Raw genomic sequence first — 24,229 nt, forward strand, 5'->3', positions numbered from 1 at the left:
GAGAAGGAGTCAAAATGCATCAACTGACCATATGTCATCATTTATTATGTAATTTCTGAACTATTGATTATCACCTGGAGCATTTTAAGAAAGATTTAAATCATTCAAAAGCATTTCACAGTATCAAGCATTCTACACCATGTATAATAGATCTATCTTGGCATTTGTATTTATGTTGCATCAATGTTGCGGTGCACATACCTGGTTGATGTTGTGCAATCAATTGAATTACTGCAAGTGGAGACAGGTAGGTAAAATGGTGAATGCAACTGTTTAACGCAATGGCTCAAGAGCCATAAACATAAAACACACCAGTACTGTATACGTTTTAACTAGAGGAAAACTACTGCCTTGTGCTTCAGTGCAGTAAATGAACTTGTTTCATGTAGACACAGAACTCTATGCACCCCATGCTGAGTTGCTGTGCAACAGAGTTATGCTTTGCATCATTATTTCATGTTTACTGCCACTTGGCTCAACAAATGTTTGACAAGACTTAAAGAACATCAACACAAACAACAGGTGTTTCATGCAAATCATAAGTCTCATTCAGTACAAAACAGAAGTCTGACAATGTGATGGCAGATCAGTATCAGTTGCCTATAGAACAACAACCACAGGCAGGTGTGGCAGGGAATCCAGTACTTCACCAATTACCAGGCCAACCTAGCAGCTGCAGCCTGCCTACGCTGAACATCTTCTTTAACTTTTTCTGAGGAAAAGCTAACAAAGGCTACACAACATCGAACAACCCACAGCAACTGGACCCTCGTTGTAGGAGAGCATGAGATGAGGTCTACCTTGAAGGCCATGTCAGTGGCCTTCAAGGTCAATGGTCTACATTTCAGGCATGAGTAATGCCTGAAATCCCACACTGTTCCCTTACCTAAGAAACTAAACATTTCTGGATTCAACGACTACAAATCAGAGGCGATGAAGTGTTTTAAAAAACTGGTCTGGGATCGTATTACAGCAAGTCCTCCCCAAACTCTGTTCATCCTTACAACAACGACTGCAGAAGCTCAGTTTGTTCCCACTAGAACCACTGACAGGATATATGAGCGAATTAAGCTCTTATGTTATCAACTGGATGTAACTGAATCTCATGCATTTGGAGTTAATTTGACCCTTTGCCTTTCTTATAAAGTGTCCTGACATTTGTCAAAAGTTCTCTGGGGTGATGTGGTGGCACAGGGGTTAAGCACAACCCACATATGGAGGCCTTAGTTCTTGACGTGGTTGTTGCAGGTTTGATTCCCGGCCTGGTGTCCGTTGTCGCATGTCCTCCCCCTTCTCTCATTAGCCACTTTCCTGTCAATTCACTATCAAATAAAGGCCACTAGAACCAATAAAACCTTTAAAAAAGTTCTCTAACCTATGTAGTTCTTGAATTCACCAATTAATCCTTATTGCATCTTGTATTAGTTCACATTTTCAGGGCAAAATTTCATGTATAAAAAGCTTAAAATATATTTCACATGTTTCCCTGTGTGCAGAAGTGAGCTACATCCCTCAAATGGTAGTGGCGCGAGCCGGCGATAATGTAACGGTTTATTGTGTGCTAAACGGCCAGAGCGCCAACGCAAATACGGCCATGTGGTCCCTCAACCGAAGGGTGCCGCTTGATCCCAGTTTGTATCATCCTGTCAACCAGCGGGTAAGACAAAGCACTCCATCAAATTCTTTAAGGGTTGGATTTATTTATTTGTTTTTTGCTATTTAAACAACACAGACTAGACATGACATGCATCTCTCTGGACATTTATTGTTTTACATATTTTAAATCTAACATAGGTCAGCCAGATCACATTCACAGCTTCAGAAACTGGGTTGTCTGACCTGCTGACCTGCACACAGGAGTGGAATATTCCTTATAGCAAGATCTATGTGGAAGGTGAGTTTTGTTACCGCGATAACAAGCTGAACTGAATTATATTTACTTATTGACCCTAAACCATGGGTGTCTTGTTCCAGTCTTCAAAAAGTTAGGGTTAATGACCTTAGATGTGTCTCTGCTCCAGTACAGCTGACTTAAATGGTCCTTCTCATCATGTGATAAAGTTCACAGAGGTCTGCTAATGAAACATCATTTGATTCAGATGTTTAACCAGAGAAAGAACTGAAACATGCAGGATAGAGGCCCTTAAGGACTGACTTTGGACACTGCTAGTAACCTGTTACTAGAAGGCAGTGATCTGCAGAAGCACAAAGAAAGCATTTGGTAGTTGGACAACCTAATTAATCTAATTGCAGCACATTTGTCTGTGAATTAATCTGCTGTTGTGTGTTTCAGGAGGATTCATCAGCATCACGTGTGTAACCAACGGTGACATTGACACTATGACCTGCAGATGGGAGAACAAAGAGTGGGAAATAGTCAAATTCCGGTCCAAGTACTGATGCATTTTAAAACACTCCATGTTCTTTGCAGTGACCTTTGTTTTTACAAGTGGCAGTGGTGGACAGAGGCAGTCCTAACCTGTTTGGCACCCTAGATGTTGATCCACCACCACATGTGGAATAAATAGTCTAATTGGAATCAGACTATTTTTTAGCCATAGAATTTATAGCACATAATTTTTATCCCATGCAAATATATTATTTTACTTTGAAATTTCCTGCAAAAATTTAAGCGTAAAATTCAACCTTTCAAAGTTCACACTTCAAATTTGCCTGCAAATGAGGTGACCTTCTCATGATACAAGCCAGCGCAGAGAGGCTTTTAATCTGTCAAATTACAATCCTTTCATCATGCCATAGTCAGCTGGTTAGCACAGCTAACTGTTAACAGTCACACCTCTGGCCCATTGCACTGGTGTCACTTGCAGTCCATCTTGCTGCTCTTGTACTAATAAAGTTTGCTTATAAATAAAATCAGATCACTAGGCTGCATGAAATAAAGTTAAGCCTTATTTCTCTGTTGTGTGTCTTTGTTTATTGCACAGGAGTGCCGAGATGTCATGTGACGAGATGGAGGAAAGGGTGAGAGGTGGCGAGGACGTTGGTGAGATGGGACATGAATGCATGCCAATCAAAACTACAGAGAAAGTCTGCACATTCCACCCTTTGAAGATGAATTGCTACAAACTGTGGCTTGAATTGCATACCCGCCTAGGTGTCATCAGGTGCAAACCTGTTTATGTATCACCCATAAATCATGGTAAGGGAGAAGTGTTGAAATCTGTATTTTGTAAAGGCCTATTCAATATCATTGTAAAGTTGTGAGCTTGTAATAATGAAACATTTTACATCATCACAACATTTTAGCAACATTTTAGTTATAATTTGAGTTTTTTTGGAATATGTGGAATGATAAAACACTGAAAGCTATTACAGCAGTTTGCTCTCAGCAACAAATTGCCAAACCAGCAAAAAGGAGGAGCTGAATATGAAACGCATCCATCAGTGCCTATTAAATTGGCAAATTAAAATTACTAAGCACTTCAAAATTTTAAATAAAGAAAGGCATGGCATTTTGACATGAAAAATATGAATGAAAACACCTGTTTGAGCTATAAAATTTCCATTGTAAAATGAACATAAATAGCTTAATGGTTTTACATTTTCACTTTGATTTTATGCAAAGCTGGTTTTATTTGATAATTTGTTCTGCTTATCCTACAATATAAATTTATGATTTTTTTTTTTCAGTTTTACAAGATTGAGTATCTGTGTGCTTCTTCCCACTCGATCTGCAGTAAAACCTCACCCTCCCACTGATGTGACGGCGGTGAGCCGGAGCGGAGGGATCCTGAGGGTAACTTGGAAACAGCCTTCTCTGCCGGTCGAAGGCCTGCAGTGTCAGTTTCGGTACTACTTACTCGACGTTTTAGAGAAATGGAAGGTGAGCTTTTCATACTGTTTCACCAACAAAACCTCTGCATAATATTTGATATGGAGTCTTGCTGTTTACAGTTCTTAAAAATGTATTATTATTAAAGTAATAATAATCAGGTGGTTAGAGACACCTGATTGGAAAAAGTTTGTTACCCCTTTTTTGCTGTGGAAGCAAATTTTAGATCCAACCAAAAGCTTGGAAAAAAAAATAAACTAAAGTATTAAATAATCCCTAAATTTTATCAAATGACAAAGCATAATGCTTTGGCGTTCTTCAGTTATTTGTCACCATCATTTTGATGAAACCTCTTTCCAGTTAAGTGATTGAAAATTCTTCCTGGAAATTGGACACATGCCATGAATTGTGCTCTCTTCCTGATTTACACTCATTTCCTCTCATACCTTTGGGAAACAGAAGGAGTACGTAGACAGAAAAACCAGATGACAACTTTCAATTGAAAATTTCATTCCTAAGACCAGAGCAGCTAAAGCAATTACGTTTTGTTTGTCCAGCAGTCAGTCCGCAGACTTACAGCTCAGAAAGACATGATGGATCTTTGTGGGATTGTACAAAAATCCTTTTGGTACTGATTTGTATAACCTGTTTAACTGACATAAATTTAATCAATGAGCAAGCACCTTTTCCAGTTGTTAGAAATGTTTCTGGTTTTCCCCGATGAAAATATATATATTTATATAAATATGTGCAGTTTGAGAAGCCTGTGTGGGTTACCTGGGCCGAGGTTGAGGTACCAGACATGTGCCAGATCTACGTGGTTCAAGTACGCTGCATGCACACCAGTGGGATCGGATACTGGAGTGAATGGAGTGAGTCTGTCCACTCCACCGCTCAAAACAGCAGAGGTAAACCCGCTTCACTGCTGAACTCAACTCTACGTAACATTTCCGTTTTATATAATAGCATTTGAAGATAAAACAGGATTCAAATTAATCAGCACAAGCAAAGGACTGAACAACAAAAAGAGACAAAAACTGCAATCAGATATTTTGATCAGGTTTGTAAACATCTGGTCTGCTATTGCTATTGTAGGCGATTCTCCAGAAGCAACAAGAGTATCTTTATTTTCTGGATAAACAGAAAATCTACAAACACAGTAAAGTCCTCCAGAAACTACTGTATTTCTAATTTACTCATTTTTAAAGCCTAATTATAGCTCTGTAACTTTTTTTCTTCACTTTTTTTTTGCCCAACTGGAAAAAACAGTGTGGCATAAAACAAAATTCAATTGTTTTCTAAGAGTAAGGTGTAACTCTAAGTTTCAGTTTGTGTGTTCCTACTCTATGCAGGTCAGACACTTAAAAACTCCATAATTAAATCCACAGTCGGAAAGCTGTGGCGAAGGTCATACACAGGCTCCAAATGTTGTTATACTTAAGAGAATTTGACAGGAATCTGTGTTTCCTGTCCTGTTTAAAATGTCCTTAGCCTCTTATATTACCATTCAGAATGATTAGTGCACTAACTGTTGTTTTGTTACAAAGCATGTTTACTTTACCTGTGAGGTTTCCAATGGTCAGCCAACATCTCCACATCCAGAATTAAAACAGTTATGGTTTGTGATGTGCAGTGTAACTCGGCTGGGCTCAATCATCTCATTATGAGTCACCCTTTCCATTAGTGTTTATACCCTCATCAGTCTTTCCTCAAGTATCAGATTGTCTTATTTACCTTGCCAAGGTCGTTCCAACAGTATTTCCATGACAGAGTAATGGAAAACTCTGTCATGGGTTGAAAGAGACCCAGTCTCTTTCAACTTTGATTTCTGCTTGCCCCTCGTCAGATCAAGTTTGCTGTTGTGTTCTCGATCCTGGATCTCTAGTCCCCTCATACTTCCTTTTTTAGTCCCCAAGTGCATTCTCTGCCCTGTCTTCTCTATGTATGACAAATAGAGAATAGATCTCTATTCAAACTTTTGTATTCCGCCTTTCGGCACCAATCTTCCCACTGCATAATCAATAAACTCTCTGACCACATTCTAACCCTGAGAGAACCAGAGTTTCGGACCTCCCACAGGGTAAGGAGAGATTTTGCAAGAGAGAAGAAGACCTTTCTGGCTAATAACTTTTTATTCAATAAGATTATTCTAAGAAATGCGACCTGGCTATTGATGTTCTCATTTTTTAATGAATGTCAGAGTCTGGTTGAGAGTGGAGAGACAGCTTGCCAGTGACTGGAAAAGTCCAATTCCAGTCTAACTTCTTGGTGCATCTAAAGTAAAAAGTGTCTCATGTTAGGCTGCTGCTTCTCTTCCTCAGCTCCTGAACGTGGGCCTGATTTCTGGAGAATACGTCAAGATGACCCAGACAGAAACCAGTCCAACATCACTCTGCTGTTTGAGGTAAACAAAGCATACAGAATGGGATGCATTCAGCTCATGAGACAGGATGGTATACAATACTGGCTTAAGACTAGACCAGAAGAGATTTGAGCAATGATTTGGGGAAAATTAAAAGCATAGTTTAAAATAAAGGGGCTTGATTGTTTATGTATAAAACCTGATATTAACCTTATTGTGAGCTTTGCCGTTTTACTTTCTAAATTTGGCTCACATAGTAAGAAGAAAGGCTTACATTTTTTTTTCAACATTTGAATAATCTTTTTTATTCTTTTGTTTGTAAATGGATCTCAAAACCCCTCCCTCATTATTATTGGGCAATCATTTTCTGGAATCACAGGTAACCCTACCTATAACCCTATAACCCTACCCTAACCCTAGCTTTCCTGCCTGGTATAGTTTTATCAAACATCTCTGTTGTTTAGGCCAAAAAGGCCACAATTGTTGATTTTACGACTGTAGGATTGGAGAACGTTGCTGCACATAGTTTTGCCTATGAAGGTATTGCTAATCATCGACAAGGTCAGAAAGTTTGAGGCCTCAGATGTTTGAGCTTCTCATTAAAATATTGATTAGAGTGTAATAGTGAGCAGCAGAATGAATCTTTTACTTTGTTTTCCAGTCTTTCTCAGCAAATTGGAATACCTACTGTGTGGATGGATTTATTGTCCAGCACCAGGCGTCGAATGGATCTGTGCTGAGGAGGCAGATCGATATGGTGTCCTCCTACAGCTTTGAGTGGAATCAGGAGCTCCACATTGTGACTGTGGAAGCCTACAATAGTCTGGGGAGCTCTGTTAACAACGTCAACATGACGCTGGAGAAACAACCTAAACGTAAGAAAAAAGGAATTAACAGGACATTTCAGCAATCCCTGAGGGAATGTAATCTACTTAGTATACAACAATGAGAGGCTGAACTGTTGTGATGTTTGTCTGTTCCTGAGAAATATTTAGTCACTGTTTCACTGGAACTACTGGAACAATACAAATTCTAATTTTGTTTTTAGATGAGATCATATCAGATGATCACGTTGACTGCATTTCCAGTAAGGCTCTTGAAAATGATTTACATAATGGCTGGGCTTCATGTTCTTCTGTAGTTTATGAATTAACTACAAATTTCAAGGTTAGTTTAATATGTGATCAGGATGTGGTGTCAAAAAAGACTTTATTGTGTGAGTCTGTGCTGGTGAACACAATACTCGGATGCTGAAATGCGAATGATTTAAATAATTGAATGACATGAATGCATCATAAATACAGATTAAATATAAACTGAATCTAAAGGCACCTTTAGATATTTGTATGTTACATCTGTACCTTGCATAAAGCTTTATGACAGCTGATTTATTTATGGAATCCAAAATTTCCTGTTTAGATTTTAATTTTTCTGAATTCTAAACACATTTCACAAAAAGTACAAACAATTTCAAAAGTTTATTGAAGCAAAAACATTTAAAGAGAATATTTCTAACTTAATGTCTTTTTGAAGCCGTTAAAGCTTCAAAAAGACATTTTTTGAAGCTTTTATTTTTTATGCTAAAAAATAAACAGTCAAAACAGTAGCTCTTGTTTCATGAAACTAAAGAAAGTCTTTAAAGAAAGTCTTTAAAGAACATGTACTTAGAAATTAAAATTCTAAAGTCTTCTCATATCACTTCAGCTAAAATATGTAGCTTTACCATGTATTTTTAAAGGAATATACGTGTATCACTGGACACATATACCTGAGGTTGTCTGTGAATGCACATCTTGGTTTGATTGAGAATCTTTGCAGAAGGAGTTGTAAATCCTAGCTTTCTTCCTCTTTGTTGTGATGTGACTTGTTGATGATTTTGATATGCAACATGTTTTCTTGTGGTTCCTTGTTACTCGTATGCGAGAACACCTTGGTTGAGGGAGTTCTCGTGCTTTTGAGACTACAAAAGACCAATTGTGGTCTGTAGGAGACCTGAACCTTTAGTGAACATGCTGGATCGCAGACAAACAAGAAGATGCAGATGGCCAGTATGGTCCTTGTTTTACTGCTGTTTCACTGTCGACATCTGCGTAAAAGAGGAAAGATTAAAAAATGGGCGAGGACTCTTCCTCCATCATGTCCGCCCAGCTCTTAGAGGCTCGCGGTTGATGCTTATCACCCGCCGCAAAAGCTGAAAGTGATGAGAGACACGGGTGGTCCTGGCTGTTAGCTACAGCTACTCTTAGCAGCCTTTCCAGGATTTTTTCTGGCATCGACGAGCTATGCTGGCACCCCTGAGGGTCGGCCAGCGACGCCTGAGCGTGTTTAGCGCCCATACAAACGATGCACATAGGGTGCGGGTCCCTGCCCGAAAAAGAGGCCCCGCATGACGCAGGGCACGAGCGGGATACACCCTCTTTAACCGTCGGTTCCGACCCTTTGGTGGGGGCGGGAGCCGTAGCCATGCCGAAAGCTTATTATGGCTCGTCGTAACACGTTAGATATAAAGCTGAAGATAAAGTCCGCTCGCCACGACACGTTAGCTGAACTTTACCAACTGTTTATGCTAGCGATGTACCACTAAGCAGCTACCAAGCCCGCCTTGACGCGTTAGCTTAGCCAACAGTTACTCTGTTAATTTAAAGAGTAGCTATAAAAGCAGCCCGCCTTGACGCGATAGCTGCTTCAAACGAATAAGAAAATGCTTCTTTGGAAGCACTTACCCAGCACAGTCCAGGCCTGTCCTGGTACTGCGTTCAGCGGCGTCTTCCTTTACGGAACGCCTAAGAACGGTTAAGCAGAGCCAAGCTAGCCTGAATGTGCTGAGGGAGCTTTGTTGTAGTTCTTAACACGGGGAGAAAGCGAGAATGAGTTGAGAGGGGTAGGTTGGATGGTGAGTGGAGCCACAGTCACGGCTCAACCTGTCTGTCGCGGACAGACGTGATGTCATTGGAGCTTCCGTAGTTGGGTCACGCTGAGGCGATTCCTATAGTGAAACAGCGAGCGAAGTTAGAAAAAGAACATGTTCTGTGGTTTTGAAATGATCTTTTGAGTAACATAGCCGGCCTGAACATTTTCAGTTAATGATAAACAGAATAGTGGGATTTCATTTATGTTGAAAATCCTGTTACATTAACACATATGTTTTTGTCTGTTTCTCTATAGCATATTTACATCACTCCTACCTTTAGAAGTACATAGCAGAAAAAAAATGTACTAATACAACAAAAACAGCATCAAAATATTTACCTGTACGGATCCCATTCATAAGCCTTTATTGATGCCTAGCGGCTAATGGCATTAGTAATGTCAGTACTTTAGGTAATATTACAGAGGTGAAGTACCAGGGTGCATTTTAATAAGAGTCTACTGTGTCAGTTCCCTCCATGATGAATGGTAGTAAGTGCTTGCTGCATAGAAATATTTTTTCATTTTCCCTGAAAATGACGAAATTATTGGAAACACTGTTAAAAACGAGTCCATTAGCAACAGGTCCCAAAGAACACATGTTCCCTGTTTGTTTAATAAACCATTGTGCCTTTATTCATACAGCACTTCTCTTTCAAAAAGCCAAAAGATAAAGCTTTACATAAGATAAAAACAGGAAGCAATTAAAAATAATGAGCGGAGGACAGGGCTAAAAACAGAAATGTAAAGAAGACAAAAAAAAGTGTTTTTGAAGAGCTAAGGAAATGCAGTTTTGGACATGAAAGTGATAAAACACTAGTGGTAGACTAAGAAATTGCTACATAGATTAAATTCTAAACTCCTGGGAAGATGGTTAAGTAAATCAATACCATAAGTAATAGATCTGGACAAAATACAGAATCACAATCGTCTTCTAAATTTCACTGTGTGCAATATTGCTATTACAAAGATAGAATCAGGCATTCATGCTCTGTACATCAATAATATTAACAAGTCAGATGGATTCTAACAGTCATTAATGCTCACACCTGATGTGTATCTGTAGTGGCTGAGATGGTAAAGCTCATGAAAAGGGGTAGGATGTTTGTAAAAGAAAATTGTCAGGAAAATGTACTTAAATCATAATTTATATAGTTCTTTTAATTTCCAACAATAGTAAAAAAAAAATTCTGATATTAAGCTGCCCTTATGAATAATAATCAGAGGGATAAAAGAGTGAAATGAAACTAAAATTTGCATTTGACTCAAATGTTGTAAAAATTATTTTACTGCAACAAAACAAACTAAGAAAACTTACTTCTGACTTTAAATGGCAATCTTCAAGTAAGCTTGAGTCAATTTACAAGAATTGACCCAAGTTTACCAGATCAAGTCAACCTTAACAGAAATAAACTATCTGAAGCTCCCCTTCCCTTGTTGAATGTGTCCACGAGTGTCATATGAACGTATTGTTTCCTTCCTCTACTGCAGGCCGCTGCCTCCATTCATTCTACGTTTTGGTTATAAACAGCACTTGTGTATCTCTGTCCTGGAGCCTGTTGCATATCAGCTCTGCCCCTCTCTTCATGGTGGTTCAGTGGTTCCCAAGGAAGCAGCAGGACTTTGAAGACTTTGGTCTTAGTAAAAAAACGTGGGCCAAACTGTCCTACACCGAACCTCCTACCCAGTTACGAGGTAACCCATTGTCTGAAATCTGTGACAGTTGGCTCTCTTTGCTAACTGACCTGTAATCAATCTGCTGTTTTAATGTTTGATTTAAAGGAGATTTCTTTAGCTCAGAGGAGTACGCCTTCCACTTGTACCCCGTGTTTGCTGATGGAGAAGGAGAACCAGTTGTTACAATAGGTATATTCTTTGTTTCCACTTCGGTATCGAATGCAACATCAAATGCCTGCATGGAAATTTTATTATTTAGTAACTGATATAAGTTTTCATTTTATCACAGTTAAGACAGGAAATCCTCCAGCTTACATGATGCTGATGTTCATCTCCCTCCTCTGCATTGCCGTGTTTGTGACCCTGGTTCTCTCCCAAAACCAGTAAGACCTTGTTTTAGTAACAATGATCTTTGAAAATATTTATGTTCTGATGTGGGTGTTAATTGCAGATCAGTGTAAACAGAATCTCTCTCTCTGGCAGTCACCTGTAAGAAATGATAAATGATGTTAATCTGCGCTGTGTGGTCTAATTGAGGTCCCCGACAGACTGTCTAGGAAAATTTAGAAGCGTGACATTTAAGAGGTTAAGGGGTGTAATTACATTTGATGTTTACTGATCAGAGGAGAAGGAGTCAGGCAGGTGAGTGGAATGGAGAAGAAGTCGATTGATGCGGGAATCCACCTAAATGTTTTTTTTTTTTTGTGTGTGTTTGCAGGATGAAAAAATTTGTGTGGAAAGATGTTCCAAACCCAAACAAGTGCTCATGGGCAAAAGGAGTAGACTTTAAAACGGTAAAGGAACCATCTGAGGAAGGAAATCTCTTGTCTTACCAGATTCTACAAAGTTTTGCAGTGATTATAAAGAATTCTAAAAAAAAAAAAAATGCACAAAATGGCTGAATAAGATTTAATTTGTGCATGTTTAGATGTCTAGATAAGGTTAAATCATCAGAACAACATGACAACTGCTGTCAAATGATGAATCCATTCCCACTTTCCAAGATTAGCCATTTAATCCTGTGTAAGTGTCAGCATATTTTAATAATTAAGACATGATCCCGAACATTCAGTTCTGGTCAATCATTCTCCTTCCAGCTCCTCTGAAAAGGTCACCAAACATGGTCTCCTTTGGATAGCCAGCAGCAGCATAAAAAGAGATCTGCTTGGACTTGGCAGACTGAACCCCTTTAAAAATCACATCCTTTTGTGCACTTGCTGATAAGTGGCTTATAAAGATAAAACACTTTTAAATCATATCATTATCATCACTGTTATCATTAATATCAGTGTTGATTTAGGTGATTTAGAGTCCTAGAATAAGTGGCACAATGTGAGCAGCTCTGCCATATTCCTTGCAGTTTATTTATTTCTTAGTTTCTTCATTCCTGTAGCTGAAACAGCTGCTAAGCGGGACTTTTTTTTTTAAATTATTTTATGCTGTCCAGCTGGAGGAATTTTTGCAGTTACTTTTGGGCAGTTGTTCTGATTCCTTACCATAACAATGAGGTATGTTTTATAACAGGAGGATATTTAATGACATCTTAAAAGTTTAGACAGACAAAGTATCAGGAAAGCAGCAGTAGATGGTTGATGATCATATCCCTGTCTCTCGACGGCTGAAGAGTGGTAGTAAAAGCAAAGGACTGGTATTAGCAATGCTTGTCAACAACAAGTTGTGAAATCTACTGTATAATATTGTTTATGCAGGACAGATATTGAATTGTTAATTTTTGATTTCCATCAATTATGAAATTCCAAGTGCATTTGCTAGGATTGTGTTAGCAACAGTATACAATGCCAGTTCTGCTTGTAATGTCATCAACTCTGGGTCTTTAAGAAAGAGACACAACAGCCTCATACATTTGTAACAATATCTGAAGATTTGAACTATTGCTTGCTCTCTGTTGACACTTTAACTGCTCTAATAGGGAAAACGAAATGAATTTGCTCTTTGAACATTTTCATGATCCTTATGTCTTGGTTGAAAAATGGCTTATTGATAAAACATTCCATAAACTCGTGTTTCTAAGCTTGATGAATAAACCTCTAATTTAGATTTTTGTCATTTTTTCACTTCCCATGAAAAGATCATCAAAGGAAGTTGACAAAATTCTGCTTAGTTGATTTGATGCCACAAACTAGGATGTGTTCTGCCAGCCACATGGAGCCAATGCTGTGACTGGGTGTGCTTGTAAACTCCTCTGTGGACAATGTCATCCCTACAGTAATGGAAAATTTAACTTTGTAGTTCCTTATATGCACTTAAAAGTTAATTACTAGGTAAAATAGAACAGAGTGTGTCTGCTAGACATTACCAAAGTGGTGTAACTTGGAGCCTTGCTTCAGCTGTTGGTATGTTGAGGTCATCTTAAGGAGTGGGAAAATGATGAGTGGTTTCAAAAACAGAGTATAAATTTTGTGTCTGCCTGTAAGCAGCCAGAGCTCTGCAGAACATTCTTTGTTATAACAAGATTTAATGAAACTCTCAAAGACAAAAGGATTCAGTTCTCCTCTCCCTATTTAACATACCGCATAGCTAAACATTGAGATGCTTCCTCAGTAGCAAACCTTGGGCCACCAGTGAAGGAAACGGTTACCAAGGGAGGGAGGCGGGGAATATTTGAAGAGCTTTCAAAAGCAAATTATGAGACAAAAATTAGAGATAGCATGCATGGAGGAGCATTTCCATCAGAACAATATACAAGATGTGTGGTCAGAGGTGAAGAAGAAGCTGCGAGTAGAGAGAAAATCAGCTTGACAGAAGTCTGGACAGACTGACGCATTCTTTAAAAGGTTCAGTTTAGGAACACAGTCACCATCCTGCTCACCTGGCACCACCAAAACAGACGTCCCACACTGACTTGACCAACAATGTTTTTGTCACAATTCAAATGATTTATCTTTATGAAACCTGCTTCTTCACCATTGTTGTGAGTGAGAAAGAGAGAGAGAAATAAGCATTTATATTTTTTGCATTTCTAAGTATTTCTTCTTTATTCCTACCAAAAATACTTATAATTGACAATTTTATATCTTCCTTACTGGTTAGAATGTGTCTCCAAATTTTTATTGCATGTCTTTATGTGTGTCCAGGTTTTAATGCAACTGTTCCTATTATTGGGGAGAACAGTGTGATAGAAAACACACATTGTTCTCAGTTGCTGAAGCTTACCACACCCAAGTAGCATGGATTTTAACCCTGTGTTTTTTTTTATTTGTTGTAATACTGTTTACATCTCAAACAAGTTTAGTTATGAAATGTAAAATATCTTTCTCTTCCTAAAGTGCATTTCTTACTTCTCCAGATTGATGGCTTTGAGTACCTGTTCCGACCTCCAGAGGGTCTTCAAGCCTCTCCGCTGCCTCCTGAGAAGATCTCAAAAGTTACTGTTGTGAATAAAACTCTGACAAAGGCCTTTGTCCAAACCCCAACACTCTTGGCTCCTCCCTCTGTTGTTGCTTCAACTAACTCCTTCCTGCCTTGTTTGAACCCAAGGACTGGCCAGTTGCTGGAGTGTGAAATGGCCCTTGGTGGCGACACTAGTCCAGATCCCTTAACTACTTCAGACATAACCATAAATAAGCTACAACCAGCCAATGCCTTGGTGGAGCAGAGTTCAGCAACCACTAACAGCTCAGCCCAGTCTTCGGTCACATACTCCAAAGTCCTACACACTGATACAAATCCAGATCATCCACCTCTTCATCTCCACTACAAGGAGGGAAGTAGGAGCAGCTACAGTGACGAGGGAAACTTCTCAGCCAACAACTCAGATACCTCTGAAACTTTCCCTGGTGGACTGTGGGAAGTTGACAGCTATCATGGTACAGAATCGGATGATCCAAGGCGATCCTACTCCTACAACTCTGAAAAAGAGCTTTCTGAAGTGTCAGAGCAAGAAGACGACTTAGATGTGGGTCAAAAGAAGGCCTTGCACTATCTCGACATTGGACATCCACCAGAGGATGAGGAAAATGAGGAGGAGGAGTCACAGACTGAGCTTCTGAAAAGCGCACATTTGATCAGAGAGGACTGTTCTGCAGAGTTGTATCCTTTGCTCAATCCAGATGACTCAACGGATCCCAAGACGCTGGTGCAAGTGTCGACTTGTAGTTTTTCCTCTCTGTATATGCCTCAGTATAGGAAGCCTGACGTAAATCACATCCCACACACATGACAGCAAACGTTAGCTCTCATCAAAACATGTGCCATTGTGAAAGAGTCGTGCTTTGCCATTTAACACAGGGTTTCTGCTCTGCAACAGCCTGTGAAAAATGAGTAGGAACCCTGTTACCAAAGTCAGTCATTCATCCTGTGTGCACTTTGTAAGCAAAGAAAGTTGATATTTGTGGTGCAACAAAAGATGCCAAAACGGCACACTTCTCATGGAAAAAAAGAATTTCTTCATCTATTTCATTCTCTACTGGGGTTTAAATTGGATATTCCTGTCTGTAAATCAAAGTTGATCAATATTGGTGACTGATACAGAAGTTTTTCTTTAAAAAAATCTTAAGTTTAAGATTGCAAAAGAAAGGTTTCAGATAGAAGGGGTTTACGTTTAGTAAAAAGTTTACAGTCATTTAATAACGGTCTGAAATAAAGTCTGTGTTGATTTTTTTTCTTATCCTTTTCAATTTGTTCAACTTAAAGTTTGCTTCAGAGAGAGCTGCACAGAGCCATAGAAAGCCCATGTTGTGCCTCTTTTGGCTTCCTTAAAGCACATTTGACACCGAAAAGGAGAAAAACATCCAAAATCTTGAAAATGTGAGTTACTACAGGTCATTTTTGTGGCCATTTTTGTTCAGTTATTGGCAGCTTATGCATTTATTCCCCATATTGACTGAACCACATGCTAAGTTTAACTATTTGTGTATTTTGTGTCGTAATGTATTTGGGGTTTGGTTTAAATATGTGAACAATGTAATATTTTTCTTGAACGTTGAAATTTGTTAAAGACAAACGAATGTTTTGATCTACTTAAGATGGATATAAAAATATTGTAAATATAGAAAATTGAATCACTGTAAATCTTTATGGAGATGTTCTGTCTATTTTTCATTGTGACAATAAAGAATGTATTGCGCATCTGTTCAGCAGAGACTAAAGTAAACTTTTTTTTTTTAAGTTTTGAGGGGAAACTATACTTATGGGTCTCCTCAACTTATTTGAGCTAAAAAAAAAGACACTTAAAATACTGTCAACTCAAAAAAGTGGAAAACTGATTTAAAAACATCTTCTAGAGACAGCCAAGTATAAATCTGATGCATAAAACGTGAGACAATCCCAGAGTTTGGCTTTTATAAATCCATTTGGGTTTCTACTGATTCTAAAAAAGCCAAAGCTCTTAAAAAAACACCCAGGTATTTTTTGGCAATAAGGTAACATTTTTTTTGGTGTCTGGAAATGACCCATTTCAAAAACTCACAAAATGTAATGTCACAAATAATCAGGCACTGCCCCTCACCTAGCAACACTAATGAAGCCTAGGATGTCACCCAGCAACCGCTGCAAAGCCCAGTCTGTCACCCAGCAACCCAAGCTGAGCCACAGGATGCTTGGCCAGCTGCTTTTACAACTGTATGCGCTGTACAATGACTGCTGGAAAGGACAAGTGTTTTGTTGACTTATCATTCAGAAACTACTTCCTGCATTCTTGTTGGTTGTGGAGGTGGATCTTCTGCTTTTCAAAGATGTACGGCTGTATAATTGAGCATCTGTTTGCAGCCATTTTCAAGTGGGAGCGTAAATGTTGAGTTGGACAAGCAGCAACTTATTTGGATTTAAAGGAACAAGGGGCCCCAAACAGCTCGCTCTGGAAGGAGCTCAAAGAAGGTAGAACTGAGCAGACTAAAATCTCATTAGCTAGGAGTGATTTTGTGCAAAAAATGTAATGAACATGTTTTATAGACTTGTTCAAGGAAGCATCATAGGTCACCTTCAAAACAGGGGTGTTCAAAGTTGGTCCTCAAGAGCAGACGTTCAGCGTGTTTTAGTTGTCAGCCCTGGTGGTAGTCACTACCTCCTCAGAATGTCAATGTTCTGCAAAATCCTGCGAACGAGCCATCATTTGATCCAGGTGTGTTGAACCAGGGAGAGAACTAAAACATGCATGGCTCTGGCCTTTGAGGACCCTTCTATTACTAATACTAATCCATTACATCATGAATCACTACAAGTAGGAAGTGCTGGGCTGACCCCTGTCATACATCTGTCCTAGATGTTGGGAGAAAAGGACAAACTATGGTGATTATATACAAGAAATGTTACCAAAGAAATGTTTCACTAGAAATAGAACTTTAACAGAAGACATTTTCAAATTAACTGATGATTCAGAGTGTTAAATTTAAAGAAAATATATGCTTGGACTTAAACTGTAACGAAATGCTATCACAAGCAGCAACCCAGGGATATTTTGTGCAGCAAATTTATAGTTGCAATTATGAACAATTATAAAATTAGATAGCATGAATTATGAATATGTTTAAGGAACAAGTGGTGAAAAAATACATACTCAACCACTTCATCACATTGCTTGTACCAAGAAAGTATTTTATCCTGAACACCTGACAGTGCTGAGTTAATTAGAAATTGTGATAAAATTCACTAAAGCTTGAAATGACTTAAAATTACATATTCATTTGCATATTAATTTGTTAGAATGATCACAAAATAATTGCAGAAGGTTTGAACGTGTTCAGAGCAAAACAACTATAATCATTACTGCAGCAAGTTTCTTCCAGCAGCAATAATGTACCGCCACCTTGTGGCTGCAGTTAGTTAATATACCTTAAAGGCATCAGTATCTGTGCAAGGCGTGTTGTTCAGCAAAATACACACTAAATCATATATCTAAATTATAAACACCCTTTTAGCATCCATTTTTGAATCAAAGTTCCACAAAACAAAACCACACAGACGGCAATAAATTATAATTTATGGAGCTATGTTTGGGTTTGTATTTTATTTTTGTTTGTTTCAAAGAATTTGTTGAACTTAGACAATCAACAACTTAAAAATGAAACTTAAAATCTTGGCATTGAGTGGCAAGATAATGACACTCCCCAAAGTTTTACATTTCATTTCAATTCAGGTTTCTGATCCCCATTTAGCTTCACATAAGGGTGATGCAGTGGAAATGTTAAGTGTCATCAAACATAGAGAAATTATAAAAATTATCTGGGAAATCATTTTTAAAAAATTAAAGTTTATTTGAGCAACAAGGTAGTTTAGTGCTTTACACCATAAAAAGTCATAAAGTTACCAATTGTGAAACAAACAATAAACATTACATTTTATCAATGAAGTTAATCAAATTACATCATAAAAACATCATATTTACCATTTGTAACCATTTCTATATACCATTTGAGACCTACAAATAAACACCCACAAAAGGAACCTAAGAATGGCAGAGTTATTTAAAGCACTATTAACTAGCAATATTAAATTAAATGTCTGTAATTTATAAACCGTTTTCAGACGTTTCTCAGCAGTTAGAATAAAGAAATCACAAAAAGAAGTGAAACAGTGAATGATTTCAATTTTGATCATATTTTTTTATTTACAAAAATTGCAAAAGAGCAGCAGAAACAAAGATTTCCAAATGTAAAATCTATTAGCCACAACAGATAACGTGACTTCGTTTGCAGTCTTCAGCCACAAGGGGGCAGAAAAGCATCACCAGCCGAGTTTGTAAGCGTCATTTCAATGATGTCAGGGGAGAACGTGGTTCCAGGCTCTGTCTTGTGTTTGCCATAGAAGGACATGGTGGTGAGAAGTGTTGCTGCCTTTGGCAAAGAGAAGCTACAAATCACAGAGGCTGGATGCCTGACAGAAAGCTGCAGAATCAGATACAACAGAGAAAAACTGAGGTTATGTTTTTGCTAATGTGCTGAAATGTCATCCATGATGAGGACATTTTAGTATTGTTGTTTTTAGTTCAAGATTTAATGATCGAAAAAGTCACTTCAGGCCATATTCCCTGAAGAGGCCAGGGATAGTATCTCATGACTAACCTGACAAAGAAACATTTAGTGGACGTCTGTCCTCCTTTGGGATTTCTGTTCACTCTGAGATCTATCCATAAAGTGACATTTTGCAGAATAGTTCAAGTTCCATCAGATTTGATGGAGGATAAAAGCTGTAGCCATTTCAGTAATTGCAGTAGCATGTGTGTGTTTACTTATCCATTTCTTTAACATGTGTAACATTTTGGTTTTGTTTAGTACCCTCCTTTTCTGTTTATGATGTTTTTGTTTCCTTATTCAAAGTTTTCCTTTATAAATCCATTTTTTCTTTTCCCTCAAGAGGCAATGCCTATTACCACGTTGTAAATTAATTTCTTCTGCCTGGTTAGGCAAATACTTCACAAAGAAAAAAAAATAAAACATACATTTTCAAGTCTTGCTACAGCTGTACATATTGCATCTAAAGTTGTAGTTACAGATCTGAATAATTGAATTCACTGCTGCAAACAGCAAAAGAGCAAATTCCTCTTGTAATTGTCTGTTTGGTCTTCACAGACTTAGTGTGTGAGTGCTAATAAAGCAATCAAAACATTTGAAAAGCAATCAAAGCATTGAGCTGAAAGATGCTTAGAAATATTTTTGTAAGATGCTGTATGTACATTTGTATTTGATCAGACTTGTACTAAGAAATTGCTTGTATGGACTCATAGTGCAGTGCAGAACAAAGGGTAAATGGGTAAATGTTCTCAAGAAAATTGTTTATGGCAATATTATGAATATTATCCAAAGGTAATTTCAAGTATTCTGGTGGATGAATTTAATGGTTAAATGTTTTTTATTTTTGTAAACAAATCCACATGGCTGGATGAAGTAAAACTCACCAATTCAGTTTAAAATGAATCAGAATTATAATCTGAAACTCTTTCCATGGAGCCTCACTCATCAAGCCAAAAAAAAAGGAAAACAAACAAGAAGCTTGATGCTGCTGATCCCTCACTGATCTCCTGGCATTAACGGTGCAGCAGCCATGGGGGGGGGAGGGGTCGCAGCTACAGATGCTGCTCCATGTTGGCTTTGAAGGCCTTAACAACTGGGGTCAAGGTCAGGTTGTGTGCTTGTTCACTCCAAACCTCAAGCAAAGGGAAATGAGAAAAAACTCCTTGAGCTCAATTCAGATTCATACCTGGATTTATGCTACAGTCAAAAGCAGAGGAGAGGGGTGAGGAGGGTGAGTGAGAACTGCTCTCCTGACACGAGTGTCAAGAGAGAACCGATTCCTGACACCAGAGCGGTTCTCGCTCTGGTGTCACCAGGTGTCAGCGAGACCCGCCGCCACCTGGTGTCAGGACGGAGCGCCGCTGCCACCTGGTGTCAGGAGGGAGAGCCGCCGCCACCTGGTGTCAGGATGGTCAGCCTCCGCCACCTGGTGTCAGGATGACAAGCCTCCGCCACCTGGTGTCAAGATGGAGAGCCGCTGCCACCTGGTGTCAGGAGCGAGAGCCGCTGCCACCTGGTGTCAGGATGGAGAGCCGCCGACACCTGGTACCTGGTGTCAGGATGGACAGCCTCCGCCACCTGGTGTCAGGATGACAAGCCTCCGCCACCTGGTGTCAGGATGGAGAGCCGCTGCCACCTGGTGTCAGGGTGGAGAGCCGCTGGCAACTGGTGTCAGGATGGAGAGCCGCTGCCACCTGGTGTCAGGGGGTGGGTTTGGCTTGTACTTGGTTATATTTAGGTTTTACAGGAATGTGATCTTCCTGTAATTTGCAATTCTTGGTCAGCTTAGTTGAAGGAGCATTTATCATTTAAGGGAGAGTTTAGTGCAAGAAGAGAGAAAAATCTGAATCCACAGTAAAAAAAATAAAAATAAAAGTATTATTTACTGCAGGTGGAGCAGAGCTGAGTAAACAGAGCAACAGGGTTCAAGGTCTTTTACTGGATAAAAACTGGATATCAACAGAGCTTCTACTGACCTGTGAGACCTTTTCCTGGGGCCGTTTCTCTACTGGTGGCTACCCAGTTTTTAACTTTTTTATTTATTTATTTTTGTATTTTTTAATAGAATTCCATGTTGTCATCTCACTCTACAACTCTGAGAGGATTGTAAATATACTACCTGTGTCTCCTGAATAGTTCCCTTTTTATTTAAGTTTTTTTCTAGAGGAATCTCCCAATATAAAACTGCATTATTCCTCAAGCAATCCAATATCCTGAATGCATTTACCTCTATATTGACCTGATCCAAGGTCATTATAAGGTTTTCAAACTAGAACAAGTGATTGAATGTTATACTTTCTAAGCATCTTAGTGATTGCATTGCACAAATATCAAGAAAAACATTGCAATGCATAAATGACATTCCTGAAATCGTTAATGTTGCAACAGTGAATGTTTCTTATTAAAGGTCATCTTTGACCTTCATCTGTTCTGCTTATCTGCAAGAGTGAGAATTTCCCTCAGCCCTCATGGAAAACCTGATTTGTCCATTTGTTCTTAGAGAAAATGTGAGAGTCTTTTAAAACAACCCAGGGCAGCCTAGTTAGTTGTTAGTGGGTCAAATGTATGAAATGCCTCCGGATCAGTCAGTATGTGTGCCACAAAGCTCACTTGTCTCCGGCTAACACAGTGAAAGGCTGTCAGCTGAATGCCCACCCTGTTTACTCTGACACTCAGTTAAGCCTAATTGGTATGGGGTCCACTGCTAAAATGTGGCAAAGCAAAAGCCCAGCCCTCTGTGCACTCCTGCGGCATTTTCTGGCTGCTGCTTCAGGATGTATTCCATTGATCCTGACAACCAAAGTAGCTTTAATGCCAAGAGGCTGATCGTTTTTTTTTATCTATTTGAAGATAATCATTTGATTTACTCTTCATCTAACATGTACAAGCCTATTGCTAATGTCCCATGGGACAGAGGAGAGTGGTGGTATGGATCCATCACCATGAGAACTATGGATCCACATATGTGCAAATGGAAGGAAAAAACATTCCCATACGCTGTGTAGGCAGTATTAGAGACCAGAAGGTTGTTTGTGAAGCATTAGCAGTGATCCCTGGAGTCCCATACAGTTGTCTTCAGTAAAACCAGATAAATTCCTCTAAACAAAGTTTCCAAAGAATGTAAAACTTGAATGTCTAGAAGCAAGAAAAAAAATGTAATCCTGTAAGCTCCTGTGGTATCTTATATTTTGAGATGAGTTTGTCATAAAACTGTAATCAGATTTATTCATTATAATTTAGTTTTGTAAAAATAGGCTACATTTTTTTCTGCTTTGTTTTTACGGTTTGTGCCTCCATTTTGAGTGGTAAACGAGATTATGCAACACTGACCTTATAGAGGAAACCAGTCAAATATAGCAAAAGAGGTAGTGTCACCCACTGCTCTCACTGTTGTTACCGATCCCCCTTCTGGACAGATTTGTCTGTTTACCTTAACTTTCCAGCGTTTTTCCATTCATAAATGTCTCAAAGAAGTTGGCACTAAATAGTTGCAATGCCAACAACCTGTAGGGTCGATGTCATTGCAACAACCCTGCAATTCTGAACACAGTCACAATGGCACAAAACAGATGGCTTCATTTAGACCCCACCACTGTGTCGCTGTATAGGAGCTAAATCAACATTTCCCGAAATGCTGACCTCTACTGACCTTGACCCACACTGGATCATATCACTTGGTGGGAACGCTGCGGCCCAGTTCTGCCCTTTTTGTTTGTTTCTCTATGCGTCCCACAGTCTGAAGACCTCTGCAGCGAAAACACTCGGTGCTATCGACAACATGGGATGCTCCGTCCTCTGGGAAGGTTCTGATAGACTGTTGGAGGATTCATGTTGTTGTTGATGTAAGGAGAAAGATGATATATCAGGGAATCTATAAGGAGCCTTGAAAATTCCACAAAAGGCTAAAATAATAAATTAACAAGTGATCTTATTTTTAAAAAAATCCAAATTCTATTTATCTGCTTCAGTAACATTAAAAATCTTCACCTGATCTATTCAACCACTCGAAACAGAAAAAAACTGACTTTCTCTATTTGTTTCTCTGGGATGGACCACCAAAGTATAAGCAGGAAAAATAAAGCAACACAAAAGACATTAAGGTAAAAGACAGCTCAAGTGCATTGGCACTGCAGCCTGTGGTGGTTTCCTGTGCAATTTTAGAAGACCCAAAGTATTTTGAGCAGTTGCTGTCATGATATGGAGCAGTACTAAAACACATTAGTGGTGCAGTGTGGCTGGAGTCTGTGGTTCATTATAGCCAGGAACCATAACGTGACTGGATGGCTGACAAAACAGCCGTCAGTGGCTATGTTTTCACTGGACACAAACAGAGACTAGCAGTCTAAATGTGAGAGCTTCATGTTCAGAGTAAGTCAAGGGCTTATTTAAATGGGAACATTTGTTACCTTGCTAACTCAATTCTCCAAAAAATATTTTCTGTCTAACCTAATATTTGTTGTTGATGTACTGTTAGCATCTTGAATCCAAAATCCTTCACCACATGTCAACATGCAAATGGACAGCCGTAAAGTTCCGTTATTTCATGAAGCTCATTTGTATTCCTCTCTTTTTATTTACTGCCTGCACACATTAATGAATTTTGGGCATCTAGATGCAGACTGACATTAAAAGCTCATTAAAAAGCATTTGAAAGTTCAAATGACTTTACTTAGAATATTGCATTGTGCAAGTTAGTCATGTTTTGACCAGGCTTTGCACACAATGCCTGGTTTAGTGTTTGAAAGTTCATCTTCTCCCTCTGGCCACCAGTTCAGGCCAGATGTCTGAACCACTAAATCTTTAATCCAGGAGCAGAACGACTATACCTGAACAAATCTCTGTACTTTTCACATCTGGGACTTAGAAACCCAGTTTTTTTTTTTCTACTCTGCTGTGTGGATGTATCGCATCTAGTGGGAGACTCGTATGAATGAACCTAAATACAAATGCAAACGTTTCCCTCCGTTTCACAATAATGTCCTTTTATGTTCAATCACATAAATTATGAAAAGTTCAAGCATTATGAATACATTTGAAAGACATTAAGTATCAAGTTTTCTTCTGTCAGAACAAGATGACAATCATTAACATCAGGTTTACTGGTTTATTATTGTAAATAAATATTACCTAACTACGTTGAAACTGGACTGAATTCATGGTTGCTTACTCCACACACAGAAAATGAGTACAGAGCCATTTTACCGAGGCTCTGAATATAACAGGTGAAAACACTGAAATCCACAAAAAAGGTCAACTAGTGTTAAGAAATTGCTGCTTCCATCCCGCCTGTGTGTGGAGGCTCCGCATGGATTCTGATTGTAAAGAGAAAATGTTTGCTGACTCAGGCGTGTTCAGCAGCTGCAAACACTTTTCCTGGTTCATTTAACAGAGATGTGCGCTGCTACAGAAAACTCCCCATGGCATTTAAACGAGAACGTCTCCCACTTTGCAGAACAGAGCATTGTTCAGGCTCTCAAATATTTCAGTTTTTATTCGTCTATAACTGTTTTAAAACAAAACCAG

The 24,229-nt window shown here is 38.8% G+C and overlaps 1 protein-coding gene and 1 long non-coding RNA gene across 2 annotated transcripts; both read left to right on the forward strand.

The window, feature by feature from the left end:
• The first annotated feature begins 1,528 nt into the window (after window positions 1–1,528).
• Window positions 1,529–15,823, forward strand: LOC106940094 (leptin receptor-like). The gene is made up of 14 exons (XM_015022738.1): window positions 1,529–1,657; window positions 1,795–1,894; window positions 2,294–2,393; window positions 2,946–3,004; window positions 3,116–3,160; window positions 3,699–3,844; window positions 4,548–4,701; window positions 6,115–6,197; window positions 6,817–7,030; window positions 10,554–10,757; window positions 10,845–10,928; window positions 11,029–11,122; window positions 11,458–11,533; window positions 14,047–15,823. The coding sequence occupies exons 1-14, from the start codon at window positions 1,595–1,597 to the stop codon at window positions 14,917–14,919; spliced, it is 2,295 nt and encodes a 764-aa protein (XP_014878224.1). The 5' UTR covers window positions 1,529–1,594; the 3' UTR covers window positions 14,920–15,823.
• Window positions 15,824–16,768: 945 nt separating this feature from the next.
• Window positions 16,769–18,696, forward strand: LOC106940097 (uncharacterized). The gene is made up of 2 exons (XR_001422996.1): window positions 16,769–16,985; window positions 18,392–18,696. It is a non-coding gene; the product is annotated as an uncharacterized LOC106940097 (long non-coding RNA).
• The last annotated feature ends 5,533 nt before the right edge of the window (window positions 18,697–24,229 follow it).

This window comes from Poecilia latipinna, unplaced genomic scaffold (genome assembly GCF_001443285.1).
Source record: "Poecilia latipinna isolate Pla-1442-1.1 unplaced genomic scaffold, P_latipinna-1.0 Scaffold3088, whole genome shotgun sequence".
Lineage (NCBI taxonomy): Eukaryota > Metazoa > Chordata > Actinopteri > Cyprinodontiformes > Poeciliidae > Poecilia > Poecilia latipinna.

What these genes read in the sequence shown, in the direction of transcription:
- LOC106940094 (XM_015022738.1), top strand. Translation starts at nt 1,595, where the DNA reads ATGTGGTCCCTCAACCGAAGGGTGCCGCTTGATCCCAGTTTGTATCAT. An exon ending in CACCGCTCAAAACAGCAGAG is followed by an intron (nt 4,702 to 6,114) that starts GTAAACCCGCTT and finishes TCTCTTCCTCAG; the next exon opens with CTCCTGAACGTGGGCCTGAT. An exon ending in GCTGGAGAAACAACCTAAAC is followed by an intron (nt 7,031 to 10,553) that starts GTAAGAAAAAAG and finishes CCTCTACTGCAG; the next exon opens with GCCGCTGCCTCCATTCATTC.